Source organism: Schistocerca serialis, chromosome 2 (genome assembly GCF_023864345.2).
Source record: "Schistocerca serialis cubense isolate TAMUIC-IGC-003099 chromosome 2, iqSchSeri2.2, whole genome shotgun sequence".
Classification (NCBI taxonomy): domain Eukaryota; kingdom Metazoa; phylum Arthropoda; class Insecta; order Orthoptera; family Acrididae; genus Schistocerca; species Schistocerca serialis.
Genome location: NC_064639.1, coordinates 232,258,325 through 232,271,698, shown reverse-complemented (window position 1 = coordinate 232,271,698; position 13,374 = coordinate 232,258,325). Strand labels below are relative to the sequence as shown.

General features: G+C 40.1%; 1 protein-coding gene across 1 annotated transcript; it reads left to right on the top strand.

Moving 5' to 3' along the window:
* The first annotated feature begins 1,172 nt into the window (after window positions 1-1,172).
* LOC126455867 (uncharacterized) lies at window positions 1,173-2,033 on the top strand. The gene has a single exon (XM_050091627.1). It carries the CDS (start codon window positions 1,173-1,175, stop codon window positions 2,031-2,033), a length of 861 nt encoding a protein of 286 aa, XP_049947584.1.
* Window positions 2,034-13,374: the final 11,341 nt, after the last annotated feature.

Sequence of the window (13,374 nt, the reverse complement as noted above, 5' to 3'; positions counted from 1 at the left end):
ATATCCATTCCACATGCAACCGAAGTTTGTATTGCAACACCACCTGACAATCAAGAAATAGTATCGAGTGTAGTTCATTCATAACATTCTGACATGGCCAGGCTGTTTTGTTACGTGATTCCTACTCAAGAAAAATATTAACCAGATTATGATCGGCACTCGTAATGAAATGCCTTATTGGAACTAAATAGTCCATGGTTTTTTATGGCATTGGATTGGATAGCTGAGTACAATATTTTTATTTAACGTAACAAATCTTCAGCATTGACATGAAGTAACTCAACCAATGTTACATATTTGGCAGCTTTGTTTTAGTTTCTGATTCTTTCAGAAACAAAATGAGAAAGCAATTAATCTACAGTATACCAGCAAGTTACTACTTTTCTCATTTGGAAGGCTGTGTGGCGCAGCCACGGCAAATACGAATTTACTATCAATAACGTATTTTAGTGATAATGAGGATTTTCTGGTGGAACCAGGTAGAAAAGAATGTCTGGAGTGAGTACTATTGTTTGTCGCTCATCTCTTGTTGCTATCCAGATATAAATATTTCAGCATAATGATGCTGACATCGAAAAATTCAATTTCAATCCACTTAAATGCCTGCAGGCCATTAGCAAATTAGACAGCATCGAAATATCTTACCTGTTGTGGACTAGGCGCCTATTGACTTACGTGAGATCCATATCTGAAAACGCCAATTCAATCACTTTTAATTGCATGTTGGTATTTTCCTGGCTCACAGACTTGACGCCAGTTGGAAATTATAGCGACATCTCATACCTTCTGCTAATTCTTCGTTAGTACTGCAGTCTAACTGTGACACTTAGAAAGCTTTCATTTAAGACATAACACTCAAAAGTATGCCAGTACTTCACAAGAATAAGTGGATGCAGTTTCACATTGGCTTCAATCTGTTGCATGTCTTGTTTGTGGCATTTGGATTAGCACCATTTTCAGTAGAAAGCCAAAAGAAGATCTTCTGGGAGTTTCAGGAGAATATTAAGTTGAAGAAAATATTGTCTCCATCTACCCTATGGTTCGTCATTATTCTGCTTGTCAAAATAGAGACTGCATACTCAAATATTACATTATATCGATCCATTTCAGAGCTGATAACACTCGCATACGTTGTCACAGACTTTCTAACAGCACTGAAAGTGCTGTTGACAATGGGAATATGCACTGTCACTGGCGTTCAGGATATACATCACTACGCTGAAGCAATGAAGTACGCAGATACCCAACTACTGTCTAATATTAAAGTAAATATGAAGATGATGGGTGGTTTCCTACTAGCTGCCCACATGTCAGTTATGGTAGCCGTCATCGCTACTATTCCACCCAAATCTAACAGTCTGTATGATCACACAAAACTCATATTTTCCCTTTTCTTCGATTCTCTGACGACGTTGCAGTTCGTTATATTGCAACTAGAGCTGTGGGTGAGGTTCTGTTACCTAAACGATAGACTTACGAAGGCTGCTCCAGTGCCACTCACGCCAGCGTCCCTCGAAGGAGTTTCAACATCGACATCTCCTTTCAGACTGCACCAGCTGTTGGAGTCTTACACTTCCCTCAGACGCGCCGCGCAGCTGCTGCAGAGCCACTTCGGTGTTCCCGTGGCTGTCAGCGTGGCGCAGTCGGTGTGCTGTTCCACTTGCAGCGCCTACGAAGTGCTACTGACGCAGCTGCGGCCTCAGTGGGCAGAGCAGTTGCCACTAAGTCCCTCGGTGGGCAACTCGCTCTTGTGGCTCTCCTACCACTGGCTGCGGCTGTCCACGGTGTCGCTGACCTGCGCTGCAGTCGAGCACGAGGCGGCGAATACCAGCGAACTCGTCCTGAGGGCCGCCGTGGCGTCTGAGGGCCGCTGTGCTGACCTGGAGTCTTTCCTGGTTCTCGTCACACACGGGCCACCATTGCATTTCTCCGCAGCCGGATTCTTCATCGTCAACCGCCGCCTGCTGGTCTCAGCACTAGCTATTGTCGTTACTTATTTAATCATCCTGGGACAGCTCACCCCAAAGCAGTGAACAAGTGTAAATTTCTGTTTCTTGTCTTCTACACTTCGAGCTTCACATACTTGCCTATTTTAATACCAATATTTTAAATAGATTTTCTTTACTTCAACTTTTTGCATATTTCTATCTTAGGATTTTGAAACACTATCTAAGACCATACCATCTACTATATTGTTGATATAACTTCTTCTGTTTCATGAATTTTACATCTTAGTCTGTAAATTTGCAGTTCATTCCAAATTCCGTTACGAATTCTTGCCTAAATACAATACTCTTTCACATATCCAATGGTTTTACATATCTGCTGAAGTAATTCTGCCTTCTTTCTTTTCTTGTGACCCATTACTCATATCCAGATGAAGGTAATGGAACAGCGATTTTTTTTATTAAACATCATTCTTATCTCTTTGTACCTTTCGCTTTCAGGCATGTATCTCTGGTGCCCCATATGTTTTGGAATTCATTTTGTTTCATTCACCTGTTCTTATCATAATCACATACAATATATTTAAAAAAACTCTTGAATACTAAATGTGTTATAAAATTTCTTTGTTATGTTACGTTTTACAAAAATGCCAGTGGTTCAGTTCTCCCCCCTCCCCTTATGTCGTTAAGCTATATTTTCCATTCCCTGTGATTTGCAAGGAAAGCCTGCTTTTACAACGCATTTTTCTGCCACAAGAGCGACGTCGTCTATGTGAAAGAGCCATGCAAAAGAGCTGTGTTATGAAAGTGTGCCTACCTGACAGAAGACCTACATGAAATTTAGCTTTCCATCTTGCCGTGTCATGACTGATGGACATCAGAAAGACAAGGTGATGAACCATTAATTTATATGCCCTCTTCTCAGTAGAGTCTGTGTCAACTTACCATTCTCTTTCCAGCTGATGACGGTATCTTTGTGCATGCTTTCCACATCATCCATGAAATATTAAGGATAACCTTTTTTCCCTAATAAATTCCACAGTTCTTTTGTTATTAAAATTGTTAGAAGTATTATAAGGTTTTTGAATGCAATTATCTCCCAATCATTTATCATATATACAGCATCTACTATACGTCTTCATTTTCTGTAGTCTGTAATTAATGCAAGAAGTATTAAGGCATTGTTTTCAGTATATTTTGCCAAATCATATCATCAGGATTTACACAGGCTAATCCTTTAATAACTTTCATTGGTGCCTCTTTTTTCGGTTTCCCTTTCTCCTTCATCTTCCTTTGAGCAGTTTAAACTTAAATAATTTTAAGAAATAAATGTAATATCAGAATACCACTTTCTTAAAGACCATTAAATGGTACACTTATGCCTGTAATGTTTTCTGTTTCTAATGCTTTTTTGTCATTTCTGTAACAAAATCAAGCTCTCATTGCCTCAATTTTGTTTTTTATTGTAGGTAACTTCATAACACAGATTCTCGTAGTTACTTTGTGCATTAAATTTCTTCTATAATTAATTGTAACTGTCACCCTCTTACTGAACTGCAGATAGTTTTCCATGGTTTACTAGCTAATTTTTGCACCTTCACAACTACATTGTTAAGCTCTGTTACTGACTTTTAATGAGCTTTCTGTGATATTTTATTTAGTTCATTCATTTTTTATATAAAAATATAATATGTAAGATGAGATTCTTGATTTTGCTAACAAATTTATATTTTATTGAATCAAATATATTAAACAATTATTAACAACTAATTTCTTGTTTATTATTAGCCTGTTTCTTGTCTGAATTATGTGCTCGTCCAAGTCAACAAAACTGCGATTACTGTTTTATGATTTTAAACCTCATAATGACCCTGTTTTGTACCCCTTCCTTACACAGTTATTTACATCCTTTTGCCTTTCGCCAGGATGGTGTAGGAAAGCAGGGAGGAGAGTCGATTTATCAGTTTAATAACAACCCTGATCTCGAATGTGGTTGAATGCTGCCCTCTGCATTTGAGTTTAGATGTGGTGCCAGTCAAGGTCAATTGAATAATCACTTTTCTTCTGTAACGTAAATCCATGTCCATCAAGGTCTGGAATAGCATGTTTCGAACAACTCAGCTGTAAATCACCACAAACATCTCATTCATGACCATGTTTTATGCTGATAGGCTGCTCACCATAATTGTGATTAAATAACATGTTCATTCCCGCATGACCAGCTAGTGTCCTCAGTTGAGTGATACATTTCTAATGCGCCACCTGCCACTGTAACATGAGAGCTCTTGGGCAGCATCTGCAGAGGTGTGGTCGTCTGGACGGACTGAGCGATTTTCATCGAGGAAGATGGACTGTATGTTAATATACGCTGCCCACCAGCTCCTTGGATGAAAGACAACATACTTTTATCACTACACCTACGTTGCAACAAAGAGCGAGATGGACTTCTCGGTTAGTACCTTTTTAAAATGTGATTTAAATTTAAATTTTGTTAACTACGTTTGTATCATCTGCAAAAAAGTGTTCAAGTCAGGTACTGTAGTATATTGATTAAATGTTTAAAACAGTCATTGAACTCTGATGAGAAATCATGTAGCACTGAAATTAGATGCATTTAGATGCAGTAGTCCCATTGAGATGTATTACATCACTTCAACTTCAGAAGGAAATAGAACATCTGACAGAACTGCAATATGTAACAATGTTTTGCAGACACATTTGACTGAAGCGAATTAATTGAGATTCTCTGTTTTATACTTTGTTACTGAATATTCTGCCAACATAGAAAATGTACTTAAAGCACTCGCACAATTGCACAATGCCTCAGATTTACTGGGAGATTCAGTAACATTTACGTCAACCTGAAATGACCGTAATGGCTATCATAAAACCGTACGAAGGGTACCTTGACGATATGCCAGCATGATATCTCATAAAGTTTTTTGCGTTTTCCGTATAAACTGTGTAACTAAGTACTGCAATAAAGAATCAGCGTTAATAACCCGTCAACAGTTCGTTCCATTATTTACGGTTTGTATTTAACACACTTCAGGTGGGAAACATGAAGAAACTAGAAATAAAGAAATTCCACCGTTTCTTTGTTGTTGATTTCCAAAACAAATTTTCAAAATACAGTGTTACTAAGTTTTAGTGTAGTGGCAGAGAGGGTAAGTGCTTTAGGAGTGGAATGTATGTTTCTAAGGTACTAAGTTTCCAGGTGCATATGAAAATGGCAAACAAACCCAGTATAAAATCGAAAAATGGGTGACCAAGAGGAAGAGCTGTAGGTGAGAAACGAGATTCTCAAGGGAGCAAAGAAAAGAAAAATATAATAACAAGGAAAACCAGATTGAAAGTTTCAAAACGCAATTCGAAAAGTCTGCGGTTAGTTCCTCAATCGGCCCCAGAATTTGTCGGTCACTTACCGCTTCTGTCATCTTTACCAACGTTTTTCGGACGTGAATAAGACCATTTTCCTCATTTTTCGCAATGAAAATTGTACTTTAAGTAATAGTATAATTGGCAGGGTAAGTCAGTTCAAGTTTGAGTGCAAAGGGCATGCCGTCTACTATAGGAACATTCCACGTAAAGCACTGTTGACAAACTTTACTTACTAACGACATACTTGTTTTCAGCTTATTCAGTTGTTTCTCATCACCGAGGATGTCAGTTTTATTAATTTTATGTCCTCCAAGCGGAATACTCTACGATAATACAATGATAGTATGTTTCTATGATCATTCAGCGCGAATGATTTCTTTGGTCGTGAAATTTATACCTTCACCGTTCCTTTGTCTGTCTTCTATTGGCGTCCCAGAGGGGACAATGAGTGACTGGAGTGATTTTACGTATGTGCAGAATTTTCTCGTAGTTAGATTAAGTTTAACGTACGGTTTGCCGTTTGATATCTTCCTTATAGAGAGTAAACTCTGTTCTAATTTAAATTCACTGTCGGAGATGGCAGATATTTTGGTGTATGACAACTAACATTGCGTTTTCCGAACAACAGTATTGAAGAACGATTTTCCCTTCAACGCATGGGAACATTATCACAGTCTAACTTAAATCAGGTGCTCCATTTGATGTTTTTAAAGTAAAACATGACATCATTATTTGATTTATTCCACGTGACAGACCCTGCATGTCTTCCTTCCTTTCACTTAGTATAGCAATGTCTTCAGAGAATCTTATCAGTGACATTTTTTCCACCTGAATTTCAATCCCACATCTGAATCTATCTTTTGTATCCGTTTTTGGTCTTCCATTATTTTGTTCTTCTCGTGCTTCTTGTACATGTTCTGCATCTACATAAATACTTCGCAAGCCATGACGAAGAGAACCATTTACCACAGCTAGTCATTTCCTTTCCTATTCCACTCACAAACAGAGCGAGAGATGAGCGACCTTCTTACCTCCGTGACCCGTAAACGAAAAGTTTACTGGCAGCAGTTGAATCGTTCGTCAGATCCCGGCACTCTATGTTTTCTCAATGGTGTTCCGCGAAAAGAACGTCATCTTACGTACATGGATTCCCATTACAGTTGAAAACAAGTATATCGCCAGGTCCAGATGGAATCTGAACTCGATTTTACAGCGAGTAGTCTTCGGCATTAGCATCTTACTTCGCCTGCATTTATCGCGAGTCTCTCGCTCAGCGAAAACTCTCTAGTGCTGGAAAACAGCGCAGGTGACTCCGACCAGTTATCCTGCAAACCGTGGATGGATGGCAAAAGGTATCCCTTGATATCCGTAAAGTATTTGACACGGTGCCCCACTGCGGACTGTTAACAGTAAGTCGAGCATACGGATTAGGTTCCCAGATATGTTAGTGATTCGAAGGCTTCTTATGTAACAGGAACGGCGGTGAGCGGTCATCAGAGAGAAGGATCATCTCCATAATTCGTATTGATAGAATCTACGGGTAAGAAATCCAGCAGTAATCCTCTGAATTGCTCCGATATCGATGGTGATCCCGAGCAATCGAACAGTACTCAAAAATTGGTCGTACTGGTATTGCATAAGCTGTCTCTATTATAGAAGAGCACAGTTCCTTAAAGTCCTCCGAATAGACTGAAAGCGACCATTCACCATACCTACAATCAGCCATACGTGCTCTTTTTATTTCGTATCGCTTTGCGGCGTTACGCCTAGACATTTAACTGGCGAGACTAATTCAAGCAGCGCACAACCAATCCTCTGTTCGAACATAATGGGATTGTTTCTCATACTCATATAAATTAACGTCTTTTCTTCTAGGTTTAGAGCAAGCTGCCAATCATCACACCAACTTGAACTTCTTTGTGTATCTCTCCTGAGTTACTCAACGACGACATACTCCCGTACACCACAGTGTCATCAGAAAACAGCCGCAGATTGTTGTTCAAGCCATTCTTGTATATAGACCATTAGATTTATTGTATTACACTTCCATGGATATTTCTAGCGATACCCTTCTCTTTAATTACCGCTCACTGCCGAGGACAACGTACTGAATTCTATTATATAAGAAGTGTCAGAATCAGTCACATGTCTGGGAACCTAATCCGTATGCTCGACTCTCCGTTAAGAGTCCGCAGTGGAGCACCGTGCCATATACTTTCCGGATATCTAGGAATGCCTGTTGCCAACCATCCACGATTTGCAGGATAACTGGCAGGAGTCACCTGCCCAGTTTTCCAGACACTAGAGAGTTTTCGCTGAACGAGAGACTCGCGATAAATGCAGACTAAGTAAGGGGCTAATGCCGAAGACTACTCGCTGTAAAATCAAATTGAGATTCCGTCTGGACCTGACGACATACTTGCTTTCAGCTCATTCAGTTGTTTCTCATCACCGAGGATGTCAGTTTTATTAAATTTATGTCCTCTATGCGGAATTATCTACGATAATACAATGATAGCGTGAATGATTTCTTAGACTTGAAATTTAAAACTTCAGCATTCCTTTGGCTGTCTTCTGTTGTCATCCCAGAGCAGTCAACGAGTGACTGCTGTGATTTTACGTATGACCAGAATTTTGTCGGGTTCTCGGCATGTTTTCTCACTAAGATATGACGGTGGAATGTTTTGAATGTCTCGCACTTTGATCTTGCGGATGCACGAATTTCTACTAAAGAGTTTGCTTCCGTGGAGATCCACAACCTCTGCATGTTTAATAAAAGAATGCGTTGTCCGTCGAAGGCTCTAGTGCTAATCTTTCCAGTTGATGCCTTAACAATACTACCTACCTTTCCCATCCTTACGTAATCTTAAATATTCTATATAATTCACTGTCATATTGTACTTTATCTGTCCAGTCAAACTCTTTTCCCGATTTTAGTATTCCCACGATATACGTTTCATTATAGTACAGCCCACTGCATCACGGACTCCTTGCAAATCCATGTCACTTTTTATACTAGCAAAATTATTTTTATGAGCGAAGTCTTTATCCCAGACCACACTCGGTCTATAATATCTCTCTTATTTCGACTGTGGTGTACAATGTAGCTTCCTAACCAACAGGTAAAATAACTCCGTTTGTTAAGGAAGTTTACCTAGATGTCGAGTAAACTGTTTGAAAAGCTTACAATCGAACACATTTTCATCGTTTACCTGATTCAGTAACTTGTGTGACACTTCATACACACGTATGTTAACAATGGTTGCTTTAACATGAATTGTTGCTATTTAAAGCTTTAAAATCCGAACAGAACCCCGTTTTATTGGTTTTTGCAAATGTTTGTGTGTGGGTGTGGTAAGGGGGGGATGGGGAGGGGGAGGGTGGGAGGTGGTCGGAGGGGGAGAGATAACTGAGAAAACCAGGGGACTACTAGCGGAAATGTAAATCGATACGAGGAAACCTTTTCTCATTCTCACACAACCAAGAAAGTGAACAAAGGAGTGTGCTGTAAGACTGACGTTCCTGCATGTATAATATGTTGTGACTTATCCACAGTTCTTCAAAAATCAATTTCTTTAATTTCTCAACTAAACCTACCATCGTCAATAACACATCAGATTATTTTGAAGCTACGTAACATTTAACGATTACATTAAAGTAGAGGAGAAGTTTAGATACAATGCCCTGATACTACACAGAGTGGGATGGGGCAAACATGTGCTTAAAACGTTCAGCGGAGAATGGAAATGGCTCCTGATATCTCTTTAAGGTAGCCTGGAATATATAAAGTGCAAAAATAATGAGCATCATAGTGTTAAAAGGGCAGGCTTAGACAAAGTTTCGTGATGACTGTTAAATAAATTTGCTGCAACGTACTGGCAGAAATAGCGAGGTCATCTAAACAGAACGGCCGAATACGAATAGTCTTAAATGTCTGACCGCGAAGAATTTGTCATCTTCGAAAAGCAAAAAAACATTGCTCTATATGATTTTACTAGAAGTACCTGCAAATAAGCTTGCAGGCTAGGAAAAGGAATGAAAGGCAACTGACGCACTGTTGTCAAAACAAATCGTACGTGTACGTATTGTTTTGAAAAAAGCTGTTTAAAAATAATTCGTTTCAAAAATAAAGCACAAGGTATAAGCAGGATGAAACCGATTTCTTCTCACAAAATGTAGAAGGTTGTTCGAATCCATCCTATACCATCAATGTGCATGGTTTATATTGTATTTCCTTTGCGCAGCTACAGTCGATAACACGTTAAATGTTTGCAGTGCACTTAACAAAATTACTTGTACCCAAGCACTATAAATAACCTGCAGTGCTGTGTTTATGGTGACAGCTGTAACTTACTTGGGATTAGTCGCGTCTTATATCAGTGACGTAGTCACCAAATGCACATTCGTGCGATCGTGATCAACTTGAAACACACGGCTATGGTTTTTGTGGAGAAAATTTCATCGCCAGTATTTTGTGGGCTACTGTGTGGGATATCGCAGCTTTAGGCTTCTGACCACCAGATTTCGCACAAATGTCCTGGGTTAGATTCCGATTCTGGAAGCATCTCACATATTGATCCTACCGTCGGAGTTGGCCAAATGCTACCAGCTGAAATCACCCTCTCCCTCCTCTTTCGTCGTTACGGGCAGCAGCAAAAAGACACTGGACTACACACAGTTACTCTGTGACACACGTGGAAAGAAGCGAGTCGCTATCTTGTACCAGCTAGAACGGGCTGGGCTTGTACATGATTATCACGAATAATTAGCGTGGTGACCTGAAAATCTTTGGTTGCAGTGGATCACTATTTCATAATTATTATTATAATGAACGTTTGAAATCTACATCTACACACATAGTAAGCAAACTACAACAAGGTGTACGGTGGTGGGTAGCTTGTAACATTACTAGCCCGCTCATTTGTATTCCTGTTCAACTAGAAAACTGAGCGAAGAGACTATCTGTATATCTCAAAATAAGCCTTGAATTCACTTGTATCGTTGTCTCTGTGCACACACAAAATGTACGTTGGCAGCCGTAGTATACTTGCGCGGGCAGCCGCAAAAGCTAGATCTATAAACATCTCAACAGAAAATAGCATCGTCTTAGCCCCAGGGACTCCCATCTGAACTCACAATACCTCAGCACGTTATTCGTGTTTTGACCTAACGTACCAAAAGAAATACAGAAGAACGTCGCCAAACTACTTCAATGTCTTCGTTCAATCAGACCTACTGGAGAGCCGGAACACTCGAGCAGTAATCCAGAATGGGTCGCACAAGTGTCCTACACGCGGTCTCTTTTATAGATGAGCTACAGTTGTTTAAAATTCTCCCAATAAAGCAACGTTGACCATTCGCCTTTTCTACTGCTGACCTTACGTGCCCGTTGCATTTCGTATGGTTTTGCATCGTTGCGCCCAGATAACTACTTAATGAACGTCACTGTGTCAAGTAGCACACCGCTAATACTGTATTCGAAAGTTATAGGACTGTTTTTCCATAACTTACATTTTTATACATTTAGAGCAAGCTGCCTTTCGTCACACAAAACAGCTGTTCTTGGTCACCCTGTATCTTTACACAGTTACTCAACGGTGACTCTACACCGCCTTCGGAGAGCAGTCGAAGACTGCTGCTGTCCGCGCTATTCGTCAGATCATTTTTATATAAACGGGCACTCCTAACTATACCCTTGCGTCATACGAAAACTAGCCATCGGGAACAACGTAACTGGTTTTATTACTTAAGATATCTCCGAACCACTAACCGTTATTTTACGCTTATTTTTAAAGGAGTCACCTGGTTTTTTTTTTTTTTTTTCGTTTAGTCTAGATTTTGAGCTAGACCAGAGGTTCGTGATAAATAATAGCTAACTAAGGGACCAATGCTGAACAATACTCTTCGTAAAACCAAAATGAGTTTCCATCCTTACCTGGCTTCTCATTTGTTTTCAACTCTTTCTGGTGCTTCTCAATGCCAGGGATTCCTATGAAGGTTATTCGGAAAGTAAGGAACGATCGGTCGAGAATTGGGAAATACAGTGAAAATCTGATGAAGCTCTGCACAGACGCGTTCGGCACTGTGTCTAGTACACCCGTCGAGCGCATCACGTCGCTCATTTCAGTTCTCAGTTCACAGTGAGAACGTAAAGATGGCTAGAAATTAGCGTCTCCTGCCTGGTATGAGGGCGTGGCGAAAGATTTCGCGTGAAGCTATGCAATCCACATAACATAACTGTCATGCGGTTCGTCCTACTCGACAATTCTCGACTGCACTCTGCAGGGGCAATGAAGATGCTCCCGCAGTGTTTTCGATGGGGAGTGTTTGATCACCCACAATAAAGCCCGTAATTGGCTGCGCCTGAGGTTCACCTCTGCTCAGATGAACCGCTGACTATGAAGACAATATTTTGACACAGACAACGAGCTGCAGTAAAGAGTAGAAAATTATCGAAAATCACTGGTGGCTGTCTTCTGTAACGAGGGAATTGAAAAGTTGGTACAACGCTACGATAGATGTCTACTTGTAAGTCTGAGCGGCGACTGTGTAGAGAAGTAGCTGGAAGGTGTAGCTAACCGTTGCAAATAAAACAGTTTTGATATTCACTGTGCTTACCATTTCGCGACCTATCGTTCCTTACTTTCCAAATAGCCCTCGTATATCTATGTCAAACGTTCAGACCTTGTTGTGTCTGTAACGCAGTCGTGCGTAAATAATGAAGAATACCATCATCTCGCAAAGCATGTACCTTTCCTCCCGAGTCACCCTGTGTTAGCACAAAAGAGTGGCATAAGGTTATGCAGTGTAACCGAAAATTTGAGGATGTTACTGCAGTTTGTAGATGATACGTGAGTATGGGAGTGGTTCACTGGCAAGGTTAACCACCATTCTTCTACGGGATAAATTGAGGTCCACTCAGAAGTATGTAATGTATAGAACAAGCGATCAGGGCGAGCTCATGTGGGTGTAAATGACGAATCCCAAAATATCGTTTTGGATCTTTTTCAGCATTCACCACAGAAAACTCGAAGGAAAGTATCACGTGAGAATAGTATAACAACTTTGGGCAGTATGCCTGTGTGCTCTCATGATGGGACACATACAAGCAGTGGAAAATGGCCGTGGTGGTCGATAACGGTAGTGGTAGTAAAAAATAAAAAAAATTGATTTGTTCGATGTGATAGTAAGTTATCTTCGTTTCCTTGGAAACACCTACAAAATAAGTAATGTAGTTTACGTAGCGTCCTTTGCGACGGTAATAAAATCAGTTTTGGAACGTAATAGTTTCATTTTATTTCAAAGCATCTTCAGTGCTCGGATAATTTGCTTCGTAACATCCTACCAAACTTTAGTGCTCGATTTTTTAGCACACTGGACTTCACTTCGTTTTCATATTGTATAGACGCGCACAGTACTCTAGGTGTAAGTGCACTTGAGGCCAAAGTAAAGAAGGTAAGGTTTTATGGCATATCTGTGTGGTGGAATAACAGGAAGTAGTAATACTTGTTTGTATGATATATAATTTATTACATAACTAGACATTAATATTTTTGAGTAGGTAAATGATGACCATTGTGTAGGGGTAGATCATTAGGATGGTAGGATTGTTGGAGGTGGGGAGGAAGGAGCATGAAGCTCGACTAATGGTCCACTGCAAACGGTTTAATGGTGTGATCTATAAACAGTCACGGTCATTCACGAGAGTCTCTAAGATTACAAACTGTGTTTGTAAACTGACGTGTACCATACGTCAGCCATAATCAATTGACGACATATACGCTAACAGTGAAGGACGTAATACCGGTATTCGGGGAAGCAAAAGGAAACTGTTGGGAAGAAACAAGCTTGTATCTTGCCAAATGTCCACATGAGGGAAATGCGGCGCACAACACCTTTCCTGGACTGTTACAGCTGTTAACGAGAACGGGGTAAGTGCTAACACAAAACAATAACTCAGGAGTCTGAGGAGCTGTGCCACACACGCCCTTATTTCATAATTTCTTATACCGTAAAGGAGAAGAAATGTGGAGACTGATGAGAGTCT

What these genes read in the sequence shown, in the direction of transcription:
- LOC126455867 (XM_050091627.1), top strand. Translation starts at nt 1,173, where the DNA reads ATGGGAATATGCACTGTCACTGGCGTTCAGGATATACATCACTACGCT.